The sequence below is a fragment of the Neoarius graeffei genome, chromosome 20, assembly GCF_027579695.1.
Source record: "Neoarius graeffei isolate fNeoGra1 chromosome 20, fNeoGra1.pri, whole genome shotgun sequence".
Taxonomy (NCBI): domain Eukaryota; kingdom Metazoa; phylum Chordata; class Actinopteri; order Siluriformes; family Ariidae; genus Neoarius; species Neoarius graeffei.
The window spans coordinates 10,695,430-10,721,905 of NC_083588.1; the positions used below are offsets into that span (position 1 = coordinate 10,695,430).

Consider the following 26,476-nt stretch of genomic DNA (forward strand, 5'->3'; position numbering starts at 1 on the left):
GTCCGAGTCGCTTCTTCGTAAAGTTGTGTCGAGCGCTTTATAAAATAAGTCAGTTGTGCCGCTGGCCTGTAAATCTCTGCGATCTCAGAATGGCGGACAAGCTTTTAGTGATCTCTGGAACAGAATTCATGCGCAGAAAAATCTTTTTCGAGCCGATTTTTTTCCCTGAACTTTATAACCTATTTGAGCACGTCAGACACAGAAAAGCTGGGATCAAGGTTCTGATGTCATTTTTGTACGACGAGCACTTTGACACTCTCTGGAGCTGAAGTGTGAATGTAACACCTCCATCACACCAGAGTCTCAACAAGGAAAGGGTTTCCATTACAGAACTGTATTGGCTTTACATGATGTGGTGATTTGCCATCGAATCTAATGTTCATCAGGCAAGCTGATCGGTTCACGGAACATTTCTGAAGGATGTAGGCAGCTTGGTTTAAGCACTGAGGAGTGGACAGGGGTGTTAAAGGAGATACGCAGAACCATGGCCTCACTTTTTGTTTATAAATGCCTTGAGACCTCAAGAATGGCGCAGGAATAGTTTTAAGCGTGAACAATAAATTGAATATCGTAATTTTTACGGTTAAAATGACTCGTATAGGTCGCGGTCTGAGTGAATGACCTTGACATCTGTGACGTCACAGCAGGAAGTCTATCGGTCTCATCGCCATTTCCGCTATACTAAAACACAGAGCTGACTGCAACTCCGATCCTCCATTTTGAGCTAATTTATCACCATGCCACGTAGATGTGTTGCTGGCAGGTGCAGCGACACGAGAGAAGGTGGATTTCCATTGCATTCATGGCCCAAGAATGTTCAAACTGCAAAGATTTGGACGGTTTTGCGAGAAAACACGGGCGCATTTTACTGAAGAGACCTCTGATCTGTTGAGGAGCGTTGGCGATAAGCCCGTATTGAAAGCGGGTGCAGTCCCAACGATTAAAGGAAAAGAAAACGACAAGAAAAGGAAATTAAGTTCAGTTGCACCAGTTCTCCCGGAGCGTGAGCTGAGCAGTAATGGCGGAGTACTCAGTATGGAGAAAATGGAGAATGAGTGGACCAGCCGTCTGGATATGCTCGTCTCAGCAGCAATATCTCGCCCTTACGTGGAAGAAGTGAATGAACGGAGAACTGAAAGTCAGATTGTTTCAAAGCAATCGGTCACAAGCTCGGCCTTCAAGAAGCGAGAACACAGACGGGTAAGATGCGACTCTCATTTGGATACAAAACAACAACAACAACGATCGTTGTTCACCTGCATTTAGATTAATACATGCATCTTGGGCCATCCTTAAAAAAAAAATCCGTTTCCTGTCCACCGGGTGAGCAAAAAAATTTTCAGTAGGGAGGGATTTTTTTTATTATATATATATTAGCCTGGGAAATCCCATGCTGCTTTGCACAATCATTCCGATCTGAAAAGACAGCATGGAAACTATGGTCTAAAGGCTCGCCTGAGTTAGGGAGCCAATCAGAGAGTGGGGAGGGGTGGAAAGATGGTGACGCGTACTACTCGACAAACGGAAGCTTGTAGTTTATTTGGGACTGTTTACGGATCACATTTAACATGGCGGCGAGCGATATGAACCAAACTTTCGATCAAGCTTTAGACACTGTTCTGAATAGTTTAGAGCGAAAGTTTGTTTAAAAAAAATTACAGCGTTTGGCGTTTCAGTCTTTCTTCGCCTCTTCGTCTTCTTCGTCGCTCTAACTACGTCACCAGGTACAACTGCCATGATTGGCCATGGGCTACGTATACGCCAAATGATAGACATTCGCAACGTCCAATAAATGGCCGTTGACAATCGTAAACCACACCTCCCCTACGAGAAATTCAATAGGTGGATTCCAGACCATATTTCACTTGTGATATGGTCTGGTGTTAACCAGACTATATATATATTTGGATGGATAAGAAATCGCAATGCTGTGTCTGCTTTTTCTTTCAGTACTTTTTTATTACAAAAGCAGACACATTTAATAAAATATGACAGTTTAATCAACTGAAACTTGTACGAAAACTTTAACATTATTATAAAACCTACCGTGCAGGAACAGGCGTCACCACAGACGGTCCTCGGCATGTCACTGCCTCTTTGATTACGTCCTGGCGGCCGTCTAAATACCACGAGCAGTTTGTAATGTTCATTACTACATTTGTTCCTTCAGTTTGTCCAGTATGTCTAGATAGACAAGGTCCTTCTCTCTGGATGTCTTTTATAATTTCGTTGTGTAATTCGTTCTTTTTATTTGCTACAGACACAGCTTTTAATTCTGTCCAGCCAACCTGCATTAGTTCCGTAAACGCATTTTTTTGTTCGGTTCCGTTCTCATTTTGAATAGATCCATTAGGTTCTCCTACAGATCTGTCAGGGTCATTAACAAAGTAGGTAATGAATTTCGCATAACAAAACTCAAAAGCTGTTTGTAACGTCTCGGATGGATCAAGCTCAAACGAATTTTCCAGTAACGGTTCGTGATGGTCCGACACACGGACTTTTTGTAGTTCTAAATCGAGCGTTAGGCCTAGTTCGGATGAAATTACACTATTAAAATGATCACTGAATGATTTGTTTTTCTGAATCTTTACTATTTTGTTGTTCGCTAGAATACCATTTTGCGATTTCACACTTAAGCAAATGTTTGAAAACTCCGGATCGCCTTCCTTCATGGTGGCTGCCATTTTTTTGTGCCGCATGGCGCATGCGCAGAGCTGATTCAGTTCTATATTCTGTGTGGAATGCATAAATGTAAAGTTCGAGTTTAGATTTACGAACCCGAAAAAAATGTCGAAAAACCGGCGTTAAAAAAAAAATTTCAACTGCACAAACGGCACTCGCCCGGCCGGTGGACCGGAAACAGAACATTTTTTAATAATGGCCCTGTATTGTGTGTTTAAGTTACCGGTATGAGATGATTTAATTTTCTTCAGAATGTGATTGTCTCAGTTCATCCGATTATTGAATGAGCCTTTTACGTTTTATCAGTGAAAATGCATGCATGTTGCATAAGTTTTTACACCTATCCTGTTTTAATGAGAGTCACATGAGACCGTCAGTTCAATTCCATCCAGTTCTCTAGACGGCTTTGTTCTCTGGCTTTATTTCGTAAGGTGGGGGCCTCCATGTTACTATCGGATTCACTTTCCGATGGTTCGAACCGATACGGTTCTACGTGTATAGCAGTAGCATGTACACGCACTCCAATTTCAGGACTATAGCAGTCAGCTGTTTTAATCAGGGATGTGATTTGGGGCTGGTGAAATTATCTGAAAATTTTAGGCAGGGGTCTGGGGGCCGCAGGCCCCCAGCTGGTCCAGGGCAGCACCCTGGTGGGGGGACAAGGGGGGAAGCCCCCCGAAGCTCCTGGGTTTTGGGGTTTTCTGACTTAAAAATTGTACTAAAATGGCAAGCAAACACACAAGAAAAAACTTGTCATGATTAACAAATTCAAGCCAATTTAATGGTCAACATGCAACTCTGACACACACACTCACTCTCTCTCTCACTCGCGCGCACACACTCTCTCTCTCACTCGCGCTCTCTCTCACTCGCTCGCTCTCTCTCTCTCGCTCGCTCTCTCTCACTCGCTCGCTCTCTCTCACTCGCTCGTGCGCTCTCTCTCTCACTCGCTCGCGTGCACTCTCGCTCGCGTGCACTCTCTCACTCACGCGCGCACACTTTACGCTCGATCACGGAGGCTGCCATCTTTCAACTCTGTTTGAAGCGAGCTTACGTACAGCTATCTAACAAGCGTGTTCATTGGTTGTTACAGAGCGATGGGCCAATCACGTACCTCGTTTCATCTCAATGATGTAATTGCGTAAATGACGTAATTACGTCAATGAGATGAAACAAGGTACGTGATTGGCCCATCACTCTGTAACAACCAATGAATGCGCTCGCTTCAAACAAAGAGTTGAAAGATGGCAGCCTCCGTGATCGAGGCGTAAAGATGCAAATCCGAGGCTGCCATCTTTCAAACAAAGTCGGAACGAATAGGATACGAATGTAGATTTGTGGGAAAAATCGGAAACATTTTTTTTTTCAAGTTTTGAGGTGAAAAAAGCGGAATTCCGCGAATTCGCGGAAAAATCACATCCCTGTTTAATGTCTGAGGAATGTGAAGAATCTCCCATAAATCCGAACGAAGAGGCTGTTGCAACCGCTCTTCCCTGCCGAGTCTGGCTTTGGTCTATAGCTGTCAAAGGCCTCGGCCTTAAAACCGGTTCCCGCTGTGACGTCACGCGCTCAGGGCTGGCTGGCTCAGCGGGGCAGCTCGAATGCCAACTTTGCGGTCGATTTTAACTCTCAAAAATATATTCTTTTTTCTTCCAATTTATGCAGCATACAAGAGTCAAGGATGGAGATACACTACCGTTCAAAAGTTTGGGGTCACTTTGAAACGTCCTTATTTATTTTTGAAAGAAAAGCACTGTTCTTTTCAATGAAGATCACTTTAAACTAATCAGAAATCCACTCTATACATTGCTAATGTGGTAAATGACTATTCTAGCTGCAAATGTCTGGTTTTTGGTGCAATATCTCCATAGGTGTATAGAGGCCCATTTCCAGCAACTCTCACTCCAGTGTTCTAATGGTACAATGTGTTTGCTCATTGCCTCAGAAGGCTAATGGATGATTAGAAAACCCTTGTACAATCATGTTAGCACAGCTGAAAACAGTTGAGCTCTTTAGAGAAGCTATAAAACTGACCTTCCTTTGAGCAGATTGAGTTTCTGGAGCATCACATTTGTGGGGTCGATTAAATGCTCAAAATGGCCAGAAAAATGTCTTGACTATATTTTCTATTCATTTTACAACTTACGGTGGTAAATAAAAGTGTGACTTTTCATGGAAAACGCAAAATTGTCTGGGTGACCCCAAACTTTTGAACGGTAGTGTACTATCCACCGAGAAACGTATTTAAAAATAAAGGTTCTGCGTATCTCCTTTAAAGTCAGCACTGGAGCACGATTGCTGTCGGCTGCACAAACCTGTGCGCTTATCTTCGAACAGCTCTCTGATCAAAGAAAAAAAGAAACAGACACAGAAGTAACCGGACAGTCGAGAGCCTCACAAGACCCTGATACACTCGAAGAGAAAACGAACCTCAGAATAAAATAATGTAGCTTTTTAAAAACATGACTCGTTCTCTCATGATGCCTGAAACAGTGACGCGCAAATCTGATTGGCTGAGGACATTCCGCGAATGTCAGAGTGCGTTTCTTTATGTGCGCTCAACGTCAATCCTTGATTTAAGTGCGTGTGTGCGTGCGTGTTGTTATCCCACCCCTATAATCCAGCCCCCACTTCTGCAGTCAGCATTGAGTCTGTGAGCAGTAAAACAGGGCGGAGCTACGAGGCTGCCTGTGCTCCGTGAATGAGGAAGTGGCTGAGTCGGCAGGGTTGTGCTCGGCGCTGCAGGAAACACGGAGCTCAAAGGAAGGCGATCCAGACCTGAGAGACAAGGAGCGGAACGGATAGAGCGCAGGACTAGCAAGAGAGAGAGAGAGAGAGAGAGAGAGAGAGAGAGGTTATTTGGCAGTGCAATTGACAAATTGCGTGCGTCATCTTTTCTCTTTGTTGTGTGAGGGGGGAGGGGGAGGTTGACGTTTCGACAGAACGGTTCCTCGGAAAAGGTTGAAAACGACAGCGGGTGCAAAATATGGGCGACAAAAACATGACTCGATTGAACCTCGTGATAACCGGGCCGGGAGTAGCCTGGGAAATCCCATGCTGCTTTGCACAATCGTTCCGATCTGAAAAGACAGCATGGAAACTATGGTCTAAAGGCTCGCCTGAGTTAGGGAGCCAATCAGAGAGTGGGGAGGGGTGGAAAGATGGTGACGCGTACTACTCGACAAACGGAAGCTTGTAGTTTATTTGGGACTGTTTACGGATCACATTTAACATGGCGGCGAGCGATACGAACCAAACTTTCGATCAAGCTTTAGACACTGTTCTGAATTAGTCTGGTTAACACCAGACCATATCACAAGTGAAATAATTTCGGTCCCATTGTTTTCCTATTTTTGTTTTGCCTTCTCTTTCTCTTTCCTTCTCTTCTTCGTCGCTCTAACTACGTCACCGGGTACAACTGCCATGACTGGCCATGGGCTACGTATACGCCAAATGATAGACATTCGCAACGTCCAATAAACGGCCGTTGACAATCGTAAACCACACCTCCCCTACGAGAAATTCAATAGGCGGATTCCAGACTAGGGCTGGGCGATATGAGAAAAAATTATATCACGATATATTTTTTCAAAATTTTCGATAACGATATATATCACGATATAAATCAAATCACCATTTTTGTATTTTCTTTAATTTTCTGCTCAAAATATGAACATTACAAATTAGTAAGTTAGTTCCTTCCTAATTAACAAAAATAGCTTAACAAGCCTTCAAGTTTCACAGAACCAAAACAAACTGGATGCACATTCTTTTGTTCTTTTTGTTCAAATGAATAAACTGAAACTGAAAAATAAAAACTATATACCATTGTTAATCATTTGTGCAAATTCTAGCAGCTTTCAAATAAACATAAAAGACATATTGACATGTAAACCTTATGCTGCGAGGAGAAAAAAAGTGCAATCCTGTACGTCAGTGTGTTTAAGGTTTTTAAGGTTTGACTGTTTACAGGTTACGAGGTTAGTAGGGACGTGCTTTCGGCATACCGTATTTTCTGGACTATAGAGCTCACCTGTATATAAGCCGCATCCTCTCTATTTTTAAAAAAAAATTTAAAAAAAGATATACAAGCCGCACCGGGCTATAAGCCGCAGATATCTATGTTGAAAAATTAGATATTTACTGCATGTACAGAACGATTTTGTACTGTAAATGTACATGTATGTACCTGAACAGATTCTTTCCGAACAGTGCCTTTTAACACGGCAGCAACTTTGCTGATTAAAACGGAACAGAACCAAGAGAAAATAACCGGTATTTATTTACCTTCATTTCTCCTGTGTTTGAAACCACAAGTCACTTTAATCATCTTCGCTGGATTTGAAAATAATTACCAGTTAGTAATTTGTCGTGCGTGTTCTATCTGCTAAAGATCTGCTAATTCTTCTTTGCATTGATTTTTCGTCTATCTTATTTTTGATTCTACTTCCGGTTAGAGCGCCCCTAGCGGTGGAAGAAAAATCCACAGAATAGCCGCACCTTTGTATAAGCCGCATGGTTCAAAACCTAGGAAAAAAGTAGCGGCTTATAGTCCAGAAAATACGGTAATTTGCATAGTGTAACACTTTGTTGTATGTCCGATTTTAAATATCCAAAATACCTCCACACAACCGAAGATCTCTGGCCCTTCTTTTCAACGATGTCCTCCAGGGCAGTGCTCTGACTTTCCTGTTCAGAACTCCGGTCAGTCGGCTTCTCGCTCATTTTTATAATCGCTTTGTTTCACGGTTTGTTGGAGAAATGCCGCGCTCCTGCAAACTTCACCACAGCCATGCTGTGCGTTGCTGCTACACGTGTGTGTGTTTGTGTGTGCACGCAACCTAACTTGACGTGGCTCTCTTCCAACTGATTGGCTACATGCGGTACTGTTTAGTTATGATTGGCTATTTGCGTGTCTGTCAAAACTTCGGATGAAGTAATTTTATTGAAGGCATAGGCTTATCGTCGGCATATCGTACGTGTCTAATTTCTAATCGTAGAGATTTTATATCGTGAATAACATCGTAATCGTAAAATCGCCCAGCCCTATTCCAGACCATATTTCACTTGTGATATGGTCTGGTGTTAACCAGACTAGGCCGGGAGGGGGGGGGAATATGTTCATAAAAGCGCCAAGGTGATCATGGGTGTGTCCTCACCTTCTCGTTTGTGCAGGTCGAGTTTGTTCTTGGCTTGCTGGTTTCCCTGAGCTGCTGCTTTCTCGTAGTAAAACACTGCAGTCGTGTAACAGCGAGGAACTCCGAAGCCTCTCTCGAAGCACTGACCGAGAAACAGCAGACCAGTACTGTCCTACACACACAAACCCAGTTTAAAGACCTCCAGACAGCTGTCCTATATGTTGTGTGTACTCATAGCACATGCGCAATATCGAGATCTGACGGGATGTCAACAATAAAAACGCGGTTTCTGTGCACGACAGCATCTCGGGTGCACTTTTATAAGTCCGGACCGCGAAAGCAGAAATATAAGCGCGAATATTGACCGAGAACATTTATTTTATTTTATTTTACATAACTTTATCCATAGCGTACACTACCGTTCAAAAGTTTGGGGTCACCCAGACAATTTTGTGTTTTCCATGAAAAGTCACACTTTTATTTCCCACCATAAGTTGTAAAATGAATAGAAAATATAGTCAAGACATTTTTCTGGCCATTTTGAGCATTTAATCGACCCCACAAATGTGATGCTCCAGAAATTCAATCTGCTCAAAGGAAGGTCAGTTTTATAGCTTCTCTAAAGAGCTCAACTGTTTTCAGCTGTGCTAACATGATTGTACAAGGGTTTTCTAATCATCCATTAGCCTTCTGAGGCAATGAGCAAACACATTGTACCATTAGAACACTGGAGTGAGAGTTGCTGGAAATGGGCCTCTATACACCTATGGAGATATTGCACCAAAAACCAGACATTTGCAGCTAGAATAGTCATTTACCACATTAGCAATGTATAGAGTGTATTTCTGATTAGTTTAAAGTGATCTTCATTGAAAAGAACAGTGCTTTTCTTTCAAAAATAAGGACATTTCAAAGTGACCCCAAACTTTTGAACGGTAGCATATGTATAAAACTAACATGGAAAGCACAACAGAGCTTGGCTCCAAATTAAAGGGGTACAAAATATAATATATACGGTTGCTGATGTGACAAAGTAACGTATTCTTAAGTATTCTATCAAATTTATGTACTAGAAAACAACGAAATATCTTGGTAATTGTAAATATAATACTTTATACGCTAAACCGCACAAGATTCGCCATTTTTAAAAGACCGTGACGTCAGCGCTACCCACTGCACTAGCGGAACTCTCCGAAATAGAGGAGATAAGCGTGTAATCATGGCGTCGGGCGCATCAAGTGAAAGCGACAGCTCTGTCGAATCATACGAAGAGATCCCGCAAGACACACTGCAAGCAGGCTATGGCTTAGAAGGGTACCAGTTTGAACCTAGGAGAGGTACTCTCGACTCCGGTGATGAAATAAGAGAAGAAAGCTCGGATGACGGCGAGGATGAGACTGATGCTGACCACGGGCATGGCGAGCGTCGGGCAGAGCGTCTGCGTGCAGGTGACACGGCGTGGTGCTCGTGCGGAATATGTAACATGGAGTTGCTCACGAGTCCAGCAGAATTTATTTGCTGCAATGAGATAGGTGCCACCCGTGGACTTGCGAAATCGTCGCAAGAGGCAGAAACAGGTATTTCACACGTGCTATTCCCAACCTCAATGAGCCAACACAACTGGGCACATACATACGTCATGAGTGTTACGCAGAGAAAATGAACGTGCATTCTGATTGGATAAAATTAATATCATGGCGGGCTGTTCAAACTGCGGAAATAGTTTGCTCGAGCTACTTTCAAAACACTATAACTTTCCAACCTTAGAACAAAAAACTTTTGTAAGTCTTGAATAAGGTTCATCAATGTGTGTTTTATTGTTATATTTACTCTATATATTGCCCTCTGTTCCCCTTTAAGTGCACTGTAACAAAATAAAACAAAAAACAAACAAACAAATAACATGTAAATCGATCAATAGAATTATGATAATTTCAGATAGGTAAAAAAAAGAAATCATAATATATGTTTAAACATATTAACGAACATACACTAAAGGCCGATAACTAAGAAATAGTTTGATATGTCTAAAATTACATGAATTTATTTTTTTCGCGCCCCGATTTCCATCAAATAATTTCCTGCGCTCTGATTGGCTGGCGAGCAGGTCCGTATCCTATGACACGGACCCCGGTTACGGACCTCTGGCGACTCGCTCGTTCACAACAACAACAAACATTGTAGCAATTTTTGTCAACATTTATTTTCGCGTTTCTCAGGAGAACAGCATTAATTTTACAGCATGGATCACGATAACGACAGTGTTCACAGCGAAAGCGAGTTTTACTACCCTGAGGAAGAAGAAATAAAAGAAAACATTTCAGGAGAAAGCTAAAAACCTCTAACTGTTGCTAACGTCGAGCAAAAACATGGCTGAATCCTGAATGACTCAATTTTGTATAAATAGGGGACTACATAGGCGACAAAATGTAGTTTTTTTCCTGCCATGGAAGTGAACTTGTATACCGAGGAGGAAGCAATTTGCATTACAGCCGTGAATGAGGATTCAAAATGACGGCTCGGCTCGGTTTTCCCTTTCGGGCGCTCTCATTTTCTGTTAGAATTTGGTAAAGAAAAAAATAAATATATTATTTACCAGCTTAAGGTCGGTCCGTATGGTGAAATACCGTGACCTCAGCCTTGAATACTGACCTCGGCCCAGAGGGCCTCGCTCAATACTTTCAAGACCTCGGTCACGGTATTTCACCATACGGACCTCCCAGCTGGGAAATAACATATATTTATTTCATTTATAGCAGTTTATAAGGAAGAATGTCAGAAGTATATAAAAAGATTTTTAAAAAAAAAAACAGTTTTAATAATTTACCAGTTATTCCATGAAATCGAATCGTACATGAGCTGATAGTCTGCGATCACCTGTGTACAACGAGATTGACTGGAAGAACTGTTTTATTCTCTCCACATTCACTGGATTTTTTGAAACGGAGCATTTTTATTTTTCGCAAACTCGATAGATAAAAACTTTCTACAAAACGTCCGCCGAAATAATTTCCGTTTGGAATGTAAACAAAGCGGCGAAATGAAAGTCGCAATTTGTGAAAAATGCGAACGTTTTTACCAGGAAATACTCATCTCATTATCTGTAGCCGCTTTATCCTGTTCTACAGGGTCGCAGGCAAGCTGGAGCCTATCCCAGCTGACTACGGGCGAAAGGCGGGGTACACCCTGGACAAGTCGCCAGGTCATCACAGGGCTGACACATAGACACAGACAACCATTCACACTCACATTCACACCTACGGTCAATTTAGAGTCACCAGTTAACCTAACCTGCATGTCTTTGGACTGTGGGGGAAACCGGAGCAAACTCACGCGGACACGGGGAGAACATGCAAACTCCGCACAGAAAGGCCCTCGCCGGCCCCGGGGCTCGAACCCGGACCTTCTTGCTGTGAGGCGACAGCGCTAACCACTACACCACCGTGCCGCCCCCAGGGAATACTTTCATTCCATATTCTGTTGCTTTTTTTTTTTTGTATTTTCTGGGGTTTTGTTTTTGAGTTGTTTCAACAACACGCGCCGCCATTTTGTTTTTCTCTCCTCATGGTATACGAGCGGATATCCTTGTAGTCGAGTAGCCAATCAGAGCGCGCGATTGCTCATATCCGGTGAATGTGGATACAATAATAAAATACGTTATAAAGGATTCGACTCGAAAGAATGAAGTTCAGGATTCGGGACACGGAACCGAAAAGAAATTCTGAGACGATTCCACAGGATGGTGATGTTCTTATCGGACGTGTGTGGATGTGGATAAAAAGTAACGTGTGATGTGATGTTTCAGGTTTCACTCACTCCACTCTCCGCGGCCATTCTGAAATAGTGAACTGATTTTCTTCCATCAGCATCTGGATCCTGAGAGAGTAGCACACCCAGATCCAGCTGAGCCTGAGTGAGCGAGACAGAGAGAGAGAGAGACAGCAAAGAGACCAAGGAAGAAAGAGTCAGGTGAATAAGTGAGGCTGCACAAAGTGTACTTTTGCGCTCTTTCTCTCTCTCGGTACCTCAGTGAGTCCGGCAGCAGCAGCGCTCTGCAGAAAAGAGACGGCGGTCTCTGTCACAGTGGATGGGTCCGTGACTCTCTGCTGCCCCCTGCTGTTCAGAAGGAGTTTAGCACAGCGGTACTGAGCCTGTGTGTGACCTGCCAACGCTGCACACCTATAGTACTGCAGAGCCTACACACACACACACACACACACACACGCTACAGTTCTGTCCTCCATGCTTTTAAAGCACGCTCCAAAATAGACCAAAAAAAAAACTGCATGATTTGTCCAATGTGATGCATGGATGCAAATTACTATAACTATAACTGATTTTATTCGATCCACAGTTGTGTGCTCTGATTGGCTACTCTAATACAAAGCTATCAGCTTATATACCATGAGTAGTAGGGGTCGACCAATAATCGGCCTGGCCGATATATCGGGCCGATATTCTGCATTATTAGGGTTATCAGTATCGGCCATAATTTCCGCCGATAACATGCCTTTTTGCAGCCATTTCGTTCCTAACGCGACTGTCACTGCACGGCCTTTCCTGCACTCGCCTCTCTGAGTTCAAGAACACGGTCCCGCCCACCACAACATCTGATTTGTTTGGCACAAGAGATATAGCCAATCGACACGCGCAGCTAAACACTCTGAACTGTTTCAAGGCGCCCGTATCAAGGTAAGGACACGCTGCTTTTCCCGCAATAAGTCACAAACACACAAGTTGCAAAAGCACAACATCATTATATGTTTACATTCTTCATCTACTACTCGTTAAAATTGTCCATTTGCATCTGTGTAGCCAGGCAAACTTAGCTTACGGAAGCTAAGTGCTCAAAAAGCGCATTGCACTTGTATATGTTAGGTAACTTTATAAAGCGCTATTTGAACATTTAAACAAGCCAGGTGTGACTAGTATTTATAATTCTTGCGCAAGTGATTCTCCTCGCTCGCGCTTCTGATTCGGAAAGCAATATACTCTTAAAGGAGCAGCCGCTCCTAATAGGGAGTGATAGCCTACTTTACTGTATGTTTGATTTTCCTTTTTAAAAAATGCTGCAGGCAGCTCCCTACACTTGATTTGTTATTTAAAAACTACTTGAAGTTGGTAAGTCTTACTTAGGCCGAATCCCATTTCACCCCTTGGACCAACCCCTTGGCCCTTCCCCTCCATTTTGCGCGTTCACGTGAAGGGGTAGGGGTATCCCAATCCCAGTTAACGCAGAGGGGTAGGGGAAGGGGTAGGGCTTCTGTACCCCTCCAAACGGAGATTTTCCTGGAGCTGACTCCGAACGAAGGGGTTTGAGTGATTTCCCACAATGCCATGCGGATTTCAGCGAGATTTCATGCGGATTTCAGAAAGATGGCGGTTCCCGCGGCGAAAGATTGTCATAAATGTATTTTCTCCATTATTTACATGTTTTAAGTTGTTATCCAGAGGAAACACGCCGCTTGATTCGCTTTCGAGCTGAGAATGAGCAGCGATTTCTGAAATCCAAGCTGCTGCTAAAAAGCTTTGGGAGTGAGTATTGTTTTCGGTTGCTTGACTGCGTACGTTTTGTTCTGTTATTCTCGCTTTTATTGTTTACATGAGTGTTCTGACACCTCATTCTGTCGGATGTGGTGCACGAAGCGCCAAAGATATCCCATTCAGTGGTGTTAGTTAACAAATCACACCCTGCCAGCAGAGATTTCTGGTTCTGCCTCTGGCTCTGACTGTAGCGGCTGGTTGCAGCCAATGACGCATTTGGTCGCGTTTTGCTAACGTAAACGCTGACGGAGGTACGCGATGACGTATGCGATCGTTGAAGGGCTATCCCAATACGTAGGGGTTGAATTTCAAGCCCTATCCCTTGTAGCTCAGTTTCAAGGGGAAGGGCCAAGGGGAAGGGGGAGGGGTAGAAATTAGAATTGGGATTGGGCCTTAGTTCTTAGTGAAAAGAATCCAGAGTGTATTTTAATTTATTTTCCACTGAAAATGGTGAGCTGTAATATAGTAGGGAGTGATTTATTTTTTTATTGGTGAGTATTTATTTTATTATTATTTTATTTCTCATAATGTTTGACTTTATTGTACAAATGCTGCTGGCATCTCCCTGCACAAAATTTCATGTTCAATTTTACAATTAAACATACATTTCATGGATATGAAGGTCTGTGTCAGTGTGTGCTATGTTTAATTTCATGTGAATTATAATGTTTACATTTATCGGTTGCACATATCGGTTATCGGCATCCCAATTCCATAATAATCGGTATCGGTATCGGCCCTGAAAAAAACATTGGTCGATCCCTAATGAGTAGAGAAAAAAATGGCGGCGTGTGTTGCTGAACCAACCGAGGATGAAATAAAAACTCTCCTTGAAAACCAGTGGCGCAGATACGTTTTTTGAACTGGGGGGGACAAAGCTGCCAGCAAACCAACCCCAACCCCCAACATGTGGCCGGGCTACGTGTGTGTGTGTGTGTGTGTGTGTGTGTGTGTGTGTGTGTGTGTGTAAAGTGTAAACCAGTGCATCCTGACTTTCTAACTATGCCTGTGTGTTGCGTGAGCGGCAGTCAGTCAACAACTCTTCGCAAAGTTTCCTTATGAAACAATATGCTCGCTGAAATTATGGCAGGGAACGCCAGATTAAACATTAAAACTGCCTTCTGAGCACTGTATCTACAGGCTACCACCGAAAGAAGGAGGCTACCAGAAAGGCATCTCTACTCCATACGATTTTACTTTCACTACGACATTACTTTGAACAGACTATCAAAAAATTGCAAGGTGATGTGATAAAGTAAGGCATAGTTTACTTATAGTCTTTTTTTTTTTGAAAAAACGATGCAATCGTTTTCTGCCTTTTGGCACCCTTCATCATGCCGTGTTGGGGTCCTGAACTAGGAGGAGCTGTCCCCGATATGCCTGTCAAACTTGTTGTGGGTAACCATAGCAACCAAGCTTGAGCTCGCAACCTGTGCAGTCTGTGCAGTTGCAACTATGTATGTACTGCTGTGCGCCTCAATAAACCGAATGTTAATTAGTCTTTTGATTTTTCCGTGAGGTTTGCCTTATGCAAAGAAAGACAGCATAGACGGTTTTTTCCTCCCTATAAGTGGGGGGGACCGAACGAGGTGAATTTAAATCTGGGTGGGACGAATCCCCCCCGTCCCCCCCTCTATCTGCGCCCGTGTTGAAAACAAAACCCCAAAAAATACAATATATATATGGAATGAAAGTATTTGACGGTAAGAACGCATTCCCCCCCCCCCAAGAATGATTATTTTGCGCATTTTTTCACAAATTGCTCCTGTCGTTTCGCGGGTTTGTTCACATTCTAAGCGGAAATGATTTTTGTGTCAAGTTTTTATTCATCGAATTTGTAAAAAATGGAAATAAAAATGCTCAGTTTCTCCAAATCCAGTGAATGTGGATAGAATAAAACAGTTAGGGGACGTCGTGGCTCAGGTGGATAAGGTGCCATACCATAAATCCGGGGACCCGGGTTCGATTCCGACCCGAGGTCATTTCCCAATCCCTCCCCGTCTCTCTCTCCTACTCATTTCCTGTCTCTACACTGTCCTATCCAATAAAGGTGAAAAAAGCCCAAAAAATATCTTAAAAAAAAAAAGAATAAAACAGTTATTCCACTCAATCTCGTTGTACACGGCTTATAGCCAACTCGGTGCTACGTGCCTTGTCGGCGATCAGCTCATGTACGGCTCGATTTCGTGGAATAACTGTTTAAATATCATGGATTACATGCCTACGGTACACTAAGATGTGTGTGAGACGTACCTTGCTCACGTCTTTCCGGACTCCGCGGCCCATCTCATAACACACTCCGACATTAAACTGAGCTTTGCTGTAATTCTGCTGAGCTGAAGCCTGAAAACACTCGAACGCTGCCTTGTGATTGCCTGCTTGAGCACTCTCCAGACCTCACACACACACACACACATATTGCCGGAAATATTATAACCACGCAGTAAGTGTCTAGTCTGGCTGTAATCGTATACTTCTCTGCTCATACAGCATAAGGAAACCTATAATAGCTAAATATTAACCGTTTTTATAACCTAAGTCAGGAATAACACACTTGGGGGCATGCTGTTCTCGGAAAATAATCAACAACAGGGGTGTATCATCTGACCCAAAGTAAAGTGGAGATCCAGTTTCCACATCACGTTGATAATTTTCCAATAGCAGCACATAAAATACTGTTTGTTTCATTCACAGTCTTCTCTCCTAAACAATTTAAAGAAGGTGATACACGTGATACTTTTTGTCCATTTATAGTTACAGTGCTGAGCGTAAATGAGTGCACCCCCTTTGAAAAGTAACATTTTAAACAATATCTCAATGAACACAAACAATTTCCAAAATGTTGACAAGGCAAAGTTTAATATAACATCTGTTTAACTTATAACGTGAATAATATAACTTGGATTACACATTTTTTCAGTTTTACTCAAATTAGGGTGGTGCAAAAATGAGTACACCCCACAACAAAAACTACGACATCTAGTACTTTGTATGGCCTCCATGATTTTTAATGACAGCACCAAGTCTTCTAGGCATGGAATGAACAAGTTGGCGACATTTTGCAACGTCAATCTTTTTCCATTCTTCAACAACGACCTCTTTTAGTGACTGGATGCTGGATGGAGAGTGATGCTCAACTTGTCTCTTCAGAATTCCCCATAGGTGTTCGATTGGGTTCAGATCAGGAGACATACTTGGCCACTGAATCACTTTCACCCTGTTCTTCTTCAGAAATCCAACAGTGGCCTTAGATGTGTGTTGAGTCATGTTGGAAAAGTGCACGACGACCAAGCGCACGGAGTGATGGTAGCATCTTCTCTTTCAGTATAGAGCAATACATCTGTGAATTCATGATGCCATCGATGAAATGCAGCTCCCCGACACCAGCAGCACTCATGCAGCCCCACATAAGGACACTGCCACCACCATGTTTCACTGTAGGCACCAGGCATTTTTCTTTGTGTTCCCAGGGATCCCAGCAGTAATTGAAAAAAATAGAGGAAAGTAAGAAACTATCACCGGGCGGCACGGTGGTGTAGGCTAGTGGTTAGCGCTGTCGCCTCACAGCAAGAAGGTCCGGGTTCGAGCCCCGTGGCCGGCGAGGGCCTTTCTGTGCGGAGTTTGCATGTTCTCCCCGTGTCCGCGTGGGTTTCCTCCGGTTTCCCCCACAGTCCAAAGACATGCAGGTTAGGTTAACTGGTGACTCTAAATTGACCGTAGGTGTGAATGTGAGTGTGAATGGTTGTCTGTGTCTATGTGTCAGCCCTGTGATGACCTGGCGACTTGTCCAGGGTGTACCCCGCCTTTCGCCCATAGTCAGCTGGGATAGGCTCCAGCTTGCCTGCGACCCTGTAGAAGGATAAAGCGGCTAGAGATAATGAGATGAGATGAGATTTAACATAGAAAAGCAACAGAATTTAACAATAATGTGTATCTATTTGATGCCATATTTTGTAATCAATGACATAAGTGGCAAAAAATTTTTTTTATAAAAATTAGACGAAAATGTAGCTTTGAAGAATATACTTGCCTAAATATTCCACTGATTTTGTTATAACAATAGTATCCATAGTTCATCTCATTTGTTTATTTTTTTGTTTCGAGTTAATGTCAATACTAGTCTAATATAAGCCACATTCATTTTCCAAAAATCATGAATATGAGCAGAAATCAATGATTCGGTAATATTAGATATATACATATGTACAGCAAATACTGGAGATATTTGATTTAAACCTTTTCTCTTTTTGAAAGGTTTCACTGCAAAGGAATGTAATGCTCTTTTCTGGGGTGCATTCTGTCTTTCCTCCAGTTTTCTCTGCTTTTGTTTCTCTGATCTTTCCTTCTGCTTTTCTGATGTTCCTGCAGTGCTCTGAATTAAGTTCAACGCATTAGAAACAAAAGCACGAACGGAGTTAAAACATGTTTTCTAGCAAATGGGCGCAGCCATATTGTTTTCTTGTTCTCTCGCGTACAGTCTCGCGGTCAGTGTTGCCAGATACTCCTGACGTTTTCCAGCCCAAAATATGTTCAAAACCCGCCAAAATGCACTTGAAACCCCCCAACTGGGCGGAGAACCGCGCAATCTGGCAACACTGCTCGCGGTATTTACATCAATTTAACTTCCCAGAGTTCCCGAATGTCAACGAGAACAAACGAAGCCGACGAAAACATCGCTAAACAAGCAAACCAAATCAGAACGTATTCTGCTGGTCATGTTACTTAAACATATTTTTAATGGATATACAAGAGATTAAAAAAAAAAAAAACACTTTCGCTAAAAAATAGCGGAATTCCGCTAAATAGCGGACGTCTGGGATCCCTGTGTTCCTCACCTTTGCGACGCCACACAGTTTTGAAGCCGTCAGTTCCAAAAACATTTATCTTGGTCTCATCACTCCAGAGTATAGAGTCCCAGTAGTCTTCATCTTTGTCAGCATGGGCCCTGGCAAACTCTAGGCGGGCTTTTTTGTGCCTGGGCTTTAGGAGAGGCTTCTTTCCATGCATGCCATTCCTCTGCAGCGTACGCCGTATTGTGTCACAGGAAATAGTCACCCCAGTTTGGCTTTCTACTTCTTTAGATAACTGCAGTGAACTTGCATGCCGATTTTCTTCAACCCTTCTCATCAGAAGACGCTCCTGTCGAGGTGTTAACTTCTGTGGACGACCTGGACGTCTCTGCGAGATGGTTGCAGTTCCATCTTTCTTAAATTTTTGTACCACTTTTGCTACAGTATTCTGACTGATAAGTAAAGCTTTGCTGATCTTCTTGTAGCCTTCACCTTTGTGGTGTAAAGAAATTATTTTCTTTGGGGAATTCTGAAGAGACAAGTTGAGCATCACTCTCCATCCAGCATCCAGTCACTAAAAGAGGTCGTTGTTGAAGAATGGAAAAAGATTGATGTTGCAAAATGTCGCCAACTTGTTCATTCCATGCCTAGAAGACTTGGTGCTGTCATTAAAAATCATGGAGGCCATACAAAGTACTAGATGTAGTAGTTTTTGTTGTGGGGTGTACTCATTTTTGCACCACCCTAATTTGAGTAAAACTGAAAAAATGTTTATATTATTCACGTTATAAGTTAAACAGACGTTATATTAAACTTGGTCTTATCAACATTTTGGAAATTGTGTGTGTTCATTGAGATATTGTTGAAAATGTTACTTTCCAAAGAGGGTGTACGAGCTAGTTGTTGTTTTCGCGATAAACGGTCAGTCCGTGACGTTCTCTGGAAGTTAAACTCAATTCAGCGAGTGATCTATTCACCGATGATGTTCAGGATGACGGGCACGCTGCTGCCTGAGACGTCTCTGAGATTCCGCTCTGCTTCGTCCAGCGAGCACGACTCCTGTGAAAATATACACAAGGGTCAAAGGTTGTTGCCGTGACCGCAGGTCAGAGATATTTAAGAGAGCGCCTGTGTCAGGAACCGTACCTGTCCTTGTGGTCCCTCACATCCAGTGGCTGCTGTCTGGGGAGCGTTAAAGTCTGAGACGGCTTCTAAAGTTGGAGAGAAATTTTTTAAAAAATGAGTGCAAGAGGAGCATATCATGTATCCAGGTGTAGATGGTTACAATACGTTTATATGATAATAACGCAGGTGAGACTCTCCAGTGAGTGACCTGCGGTGTTATGCTTGACTGTCTCCCCCTGCTGGTCAGTGAGGTGGTGTGCCGGATCAGCGACAAGGCTGTAATTGTAAACCCTGCTGCTGCTGCTTCGCTCTGGACTTGTTAACGCTGCATTCACACACACTCCACGGGGCAACACGTTGTGCCCTGACACTGAGAGAAAAGAACATTCGGGAACAAAAGAGACAGCAAGTCAGTGTGCTGGATGAATAGTGAACGCTGTCGTGAAATAAAGCTGGATCTCGTTCTACGACGTGTCCTACGACACTGCGAAGGAATAAGAAAAGAAGGGGTCTTGGAACATACGTCTGTATTTTCGATACATGTCGTCCTTTCGGAAATCAATAACGTTTTCACTGGCATCGTTATCTTGATTTGTCCGTCGAGCCGCAAAAGGATGACAATTAATATTTGACAGGAATTATCATATCAGTACGGAAGCCGCGAGAGGCCCTTCATATAATCTATTTTTATTCACCTTGTTATCCTGAGATAACGACATAATTAATTCAGGATCTCGAGAAAACAGCACAACTAATTCGAGATCTCGAGAAAACAAAACAATTATTTCATGATCTCAGCTGGATCACTGTATCTCCGTCGGTAGAGACGAAGCCGGGCCAGTCTTCTGCGGAGGTGCCGCGGACTAATTTTGAAATTATCCCTTATTAAAAGACTTAATGCAATCTCTCCCTGTGTCAACCCCTGATCAAAATATTGCCTTATTAGGTGATCGATTATTCCAGACATTCTAATGACCAAAGTTGCGTCTATACAGAATGAGAAATAGCCCCAAAGTCAGCATATCACAAGTCTCTTGGCGCACCTGAATGAACCATTTCTCAGCTGTTTACTCGAGATCATGAAATAACGGTTTTGTTTTCTCGAGATCTCGAATTAGTTGTGTTGTTTTCTCGAGATCCTGAATTAATTATGTCGTTATCTCGGAATAACGGTTTTGTTTTCTCGAGATCTCGAATTAGTTGTGTTGTTTTCTGGAGATCCTGAATTAATTATGTCGTTATCTCGGAATAACGGTTTTGTTTTCTCGAGATCTCGAATTAGTTGTGTTGTTTTCTGGAGATCCTGAATTAATTATGTCGTTATCTCGGAATAACGGTTTTGTTTTCTCGAGATCTCGAATTAGTTGTGTTGTTTTCTCGAGATCCTGAATTAATTATGTCGTTATCTCGAAATAACGGTTTTGTTTTCTCGAGATCTCAAATTACTTGTGTTGTTTTCTGGAGATCCTGAATTAATTATGTCGTTATCTTGAAATAACGGTTTTGTTTTCTCGAGATCTCGATTTAGTTGTGTTGTCTTCTCAAGATGCTGAATTAATTATGTCGTTATCTCGGAATAACAGTTTTGTTTTCTCGAGATCTCGAATTAGTTGTGTTGTTTTCTGGAGATCCTGAATTAATTATGTCGTTATCTCGGAATAACGGTTTTGTTTTCTCGAGATCTCGAATTAGTTGTGTTGTTTTCTGGAGATCCTCAATTAATTATGTCGTTATCTCGGAATAACGGTTTTGTTTTCTCGAGATATCGAATTAGTTGTGTTGTTTTCTCGAGATCCTGAATTAATTATGTCGTTATCTCGAAATAACGGTTTTGTTTTCTCGAGATCTCAAATTACTTGTGTTGTTTTCTGGAGATCCTGAATTAATTATGTCGTTATCTTGAAATAACGGTTTTGTTTTCTCGAGATCTCGATTTAGTTGTGTTGTCTTCTCAAGATGCTGAATTAATTATGTCGTTATCTCGGAATAACAGTTTTGTTTTCTCGAGATCTCGAATTAGTTGTGTTGTTTTCTCGAGATCCTGAATTAATTATGTCGTTATCTCGGAATAACGGTTTTGTTTTCTCGAGATCTCGAATTAGTTGTGTTGTTTTCTGGAGATCCTGAATTAATTATGTCGTTATCTCGAAATAACGGTTTTGTTTTCTCGAGATCTCGAATTAGTTGTGTTGTTTTCTCGAGATCCTGAATTAACTATGTCGTTATCTCGAAATAACGGTTTTGTTTTCTCAAGATCTAGAATTACTTGTGTTGTTTTCTGGAGATCCTGAATTAATTATGTCGTTATCTCGAAATAACGGTTTTGTTTTCTCGAGATCTCGAATTAGTTGTGTTGTTTTCTCGAGATCCTGAATTAACTATGTCGTTATCTCGAAATAACGGTTTTGTTTTCTCAAGATCTAGAATTAGTTGTGTTGTTTTCTGGAGATCCTGAATTAATTATGTCGTTATCTTGAAATAACGGTTTTGTTTTCTCGAGATCTCGATTTAGTTGTGTTGTCTTCTCAAGATGCTGAATTAATTATGTCGTTATCTCGGAATAACAGTTTTGTTTTCTCGAGATCTCGAATTAGTTGTGTTGTTTTCTGGAGATCCTGAATTAATTATGTCGTTATCTCGGAATAACGGTTTTGTTTTCTCGAGATCTCGAATTAGTTGTGTTGTTTTCTGGAGATCCTGAATTAATTATGTCGTTATCTCGGAATAACGGTTTTGTTTTCTCGAGATCTCGAATTAGTTGTGTTGTTTTCTCGAGATCCTGAATTAATTATGTCGTTATCTCGAAATAACGGTTTTGTTTTCTCGAGATCTCAAATTACTTGTGTTGTTTTCTGGAGATCCTGAATTAATTATGTCGTTATCTTGAAATAACGGTTTTGTTTTCTCGAGATCTCGATTTAGTTGTGTTGTCTTCTCAAGATGCTGAATTAATTATGTCGTTATCTCGGAATAACAGTTTTGTTTTCTCGAGATCTCGAATTAGTTGTGTTGTTTTCTCGAGATCCTGAATTAATTATGTCGTTATCTCGGAATAACGGTTTTGTTTTCTCGAGATCTCGAATTAGTTGTGTTGTTTTCTGGAGATCCTGAATTAATTATGTCGTTATCTCGAAATAACGGTTTTGTTTTCTCGAGATCTCGAATTAGTTGTGTTGTTTTCTCGAGATCCTGAATTAACTATGTCGTTATCTCGAAATAACGGTTTTGTTTTCTCAAGATCTCGAATTAGTTGTGTTGTTTTCTCGAGATCCTGAATTAATTATGTCGTTATCTCGAAATAACGGTTTTGTTTTCTCGAGATCTCGAATTAGTTGTGTTGTCTTCTCAAGATCCTGAATTAATTATGTCGTTATCTTAGGATAACAAGGTGAATAAAAAAAAGTATTATATGAAGGGCCTCTCGCGGCTTCCGTATATCAGGATTCGTGTTGACATTTTACATATGTCGATGTACAGTCGAACGCGACCTGGTTCCTATAATGTTCGTGATTGGACAGGATGGATGATTGACAGGACTTACGCATGTCCAGGAGGATCTTGTGCGTGCATTTGTGGATGTGGCCTGGCTCTGGGAGGCGGGGGGTTCCTGGGTTCTGTTCGCCAACAGAGGAGAACCGAGAGTGGATCCTCCTGCAGATCTGCATGAACAGAATGGCCGCTGCACCCTACACACACAAATACAATCATGCTTGAGTCAAAAAAATACTCAAGACTTTCTGCCCATTCCACATCACGACGAGTAATTGTGAACTGAAATGATGAATGAGTGTGTGTGAGACTTCCAGACCCATCTCACAGCATCCAGCGCTGTGTATCTCGGCATTCCAGCAGAGCAAAACTCTGCCGTTCTTTCATTTTTCTTCCGCTCTCGATCCTCCCCTCTCTGAGACCTGAAAGCAACAAACCAAACACAATTTCATTGGAAAATGTCTTCCTTTCGAAGATGATTTCAGGATATCATGCAGCATGACAGAATTACAGTCCGAACACGAAGGCAGGTAAGTGTTCACGCCTTTGCCGGATGAGCCATTTGAAATAATAGTGCAAAGTATCACATCACTCGATATGTATCACTGATATTGACATGCTGCATGTCCAGCAGAAACCCTGACTTGTTCCGATGCTACTTTATTCCATTCTCTTCCTCTGTTCTACAACTCGAATTTCATCACTCACTCACTCTCTGAGCTGTAAAAGTGCTCCTCGAGTTCACTCGTGTAATATGTGTGTGTGGTTTTTTTTGGGGAGAGGGAATCGCAGCTCTGAGATTATCAGGCAGAGCGATGGAGTATGGAGAAAAGGTTACCGGCTGGTCGAGAGCACCGATGACGAGCTGATGACTTCATCCTCGACATGGTGGCTGTTTGAGAGACGCAAAGACGACGTGTTCCCGTGGCAGCGGCTTAAAACTGGTGACAGAACAAATCAGAAAAAAAAAAAAGGTAAAGCACAATCTGCACTTTGGAACACAGTTAAAGCAGACAAATACAGATTTGAGAGAACAATGAAAGTCAAATATGACTATTTTTTCCCCACTATGTTTAAAAGTTCTCAGCTTTGTGAAAGGGTTCTAATATGGAATACTTTTTCTACGCAGAACAGGTCTACAGTCTAGTTCTGATTAAATGTTCTTACCAGTGGTCCACTCGTCCCATGACATCTATTGTGATTTGAGAACAATACAAATACAGAATTTGTTTTCAAATATGCACTTTATGTTTTCACCGTTAGAACCGAGAAACGTTGTTGATGGAAACATGACAGGACATAATCACCCTTTTTTATCGCTCATTTTCACTTTCCTTTTCGCTTGTTACGCTCAGGGCAAACTGAACTCAATATAATCTCTCGTCACTGGTGCATATCCATCCATCCGTCCGTCCGTCCGTCCGTCCGTAACTGCTTATCTTGTGCAAGGTCATGGGCAAGCTGGAGCTTATCCCAGCTATGGGCGAGGGACGGGGTACACCCTGGACAAGTCGCCAGATCACTCACATTCACACCTACGGTCAACAATTATCCTAACCTGCATGTCTTTGGACTGTGCAGGAAACCCAGACACTGGGAGGACATGCAAACTCCACACAGAAAGGCCCTCGTCGCCCGCTGCGCTCGAACCCAGAACCTTCTTGCTGTGAGGTTGTGAGTGCTAACCACTACACCACCGTGTTGCTCCACTGGTGCATAGTATCATGAAAATAATAATAATAATAATAATAATAATGGGGCGGCACGGTGGTGTAGTGGTTAGCGCTGTCGCCTCACAGCAAGAAGGTCCGGGTTCGAGGCCCGGGGCCGGCGAGGGCCTTTCTGTGTGGAGTTTGCATGTTCTCCCCGTGTCCGCATGGGTTTCCTCCAGGCGCTCCGGTTTCCCCCACAGTCCAAAGACATGCAGGTTAGGTTAACTGGTGACTCTAAATTGACCGTAGGTGTGAATGTGAGTGTGAATGGTTGTCTGTGTCTATGTGTCAGCCCTGTGATGACCTGGCGACTTGTCCAGGGTGTACCCTGCCTTTCGCCCGTAGTCAGCTGGGATAGGCTCCAGCTTGCCTGCGACCCTGTAGAACAGGATAAAGCGGCTACAGATAATGAGAATGGGATGAGAATAATAATAAAAAAAATCCCTTCACAAACAAGGAAAAATGCTATGGAACTTCATGTGTACAAATGTACACATTATGTCCGAAGGGGATAACAGTAATTATAATTATTATTTTTATTATTATAAATAATATGTCAAGCTCATAATACAGGCATTTATATACAGTGTATGGTCTTTTAATTTTCATTCCATCTAATACTGCTCCAGATTTAGAGTGAATTACTGATTCTGATGTTTGTATGGGTGGCACGGTGGTGTAGTGGTTCGTGCTGTCGCCTCACAGCAAGAAGGTCCTGGGTTCGAGCCCCGTGGCCGGCGAGGGCCTTTCTGTGTGGAGTTTGCATGTTCTCCCCGTGTCCGCGTGGGTTTCCTCCGGGTGCTCCGGTTTCCCCCACAGTCCAAAGACATGCAGGTTAGGTTAACTGGTGACTCTAAATTGACCGTAGGTGTGAATGTGAGTGTGAATGGTTGTCTGTGTCTATGTGTCAGCCCTGTGATGACCTGGCGACTTGTCCAGGGTGTACCCCGCCTTTCGCCCGTAGTCAGCTGGGATAGGCTCCAGCTTGCCTGCGACCCTGTAGAACAGGATAAAGCCGCTACAGATAATGAGATGAGATGTTTGTATGGAAGGTGTATTAATCCTTTATTACATGTTAATTACATTACCATCACTGGGAGCTCTTGTAGAAAGCACATTTCATCCATTAAACTTTCAATTCATGTCTTGACCCGGATGGGAAAGAGGAGCACTGTGGACATTTCATGTTTACATGAACTGCCGGTTGGGAAATATATGATAAATTTAGTCAGTGAGAAAGGACAGTATCATTTGACGTTGGACAGAATTGAAAACAGTCAGTGACGTCTTGGGTCAATGAACGCTCCAAAAAACAAAACCCCACCACCAGCACCGTGTGTCAAGGCCATGCTGCGTTCAAGACCAAGTGTTCAGATGTTATTTTCGGCTCTGTGAACTCTGTTCGCGTTATATTATCTAAAGACCAGAGGGAAAAACTCACCTCTCCCCACCAAGCTTTGTATTCGCCACATCTTCAGCGTGTTCCTCGGTCTCCGTTAATTACCTGTGCGTTATTATTTGTTGACTAACATGGAAAACGTGGAGTTTTTCCGGCTGCCTCCATGATAAAAAGAGCACAACTGCCAACTGCCGCTTGCGCCTGCGCGTTCGGATCTGAAGCAAAAGTCACGAGACGGGGGCGGAGCTAAGGTGCGTCAGGCGGAGCTTCCTGGACGGAAGGTGATGCAAGATCAAACAAAACATCCTCAGGAGCAGAAATACACATTTTACTGCATGTTTATCGATTTAAAATCAGAAAAAAAATTCCAAACCATAGATTAATATAACAATTCATCCACAATAAATGTTGCTATTTACAGAAGTGCAAAAATAACAAGCATTTTACAATTTATAAAAATACAACTGAACATCTCATCTCATCTCATCTCATTATCTCTAGCCGCTTTATCCTGTCCTACAGGGTCGCAGGCAAGCTGGAGCCTATCCCAGCTGACTACGGGCGAAAGGCGGGGTACACCCTGGACAAGTCGCCAGG

The 26,476-nt window shown here is 42.5% G+C and overlaps 1 protein-coding gene across 1 annotated transcript; it reads right to left on the reverse strand.

Annotated features, from left to right (window-relative positions):
• Positions 1-3,875: 3,875 nt before the first annotated feature.
• Positions 3,876-26,080, reverse strand: dele1 (DAP3 binding cell death enhancer 1). Its single transcript, XM_060901221.1, has 12 exons — positions 25,922-26,080; positions 23,607-23,709; positions 23,088-23,190; positions 22,821-22,965; positions 19,488-19,649; positions 19,301-19,365; positions 19,132-19,213; positions 15,618-15,760; positions 11,846-12,016; positions 11,637-11,729; positions 7,842-7,992; positions 3,876-5,496 (listed from the first exon to the last, which is right to left on the reverse strand). Exons 1-12 carry the CDS (start codon positions 25,950-25,952, stop codon positions 5,285-5,287), a joined length of 1,461 nt encoding a protein of 486 aa, XP_060757204.1. The 5' UTR covers positions 25,953-26,080; the 3' UTR covers positions 3,876-5,284.
• Positions 26,081-26,476: the final 396 nt, after the last annotated feature.

Excerpts from the sequence above, each read along its gene's own strand:
- dele1 (XM_060901221.1), bottom strand. The coding sequence starts at position 25,952 with ATGTGGCGAATACAAAGCTTGGTGGGGAGAG. Across the intron at positions 22,966-23,087 it reads CGCTGGATGCTGTGAGATGG|GGTGCAGCGGCCATTCTGTT; the intron begins GTCTGGAAGTCT and ends TTGTGTGTGTAG. Across the intron at positions 5,497-7,841 it reads CGACCTGCACAAACGAGAAG|TCCTGCGCTCTATCCGTTCC; the intron begins GTGAGGACACAC and ends CTCTCTTGCTAG.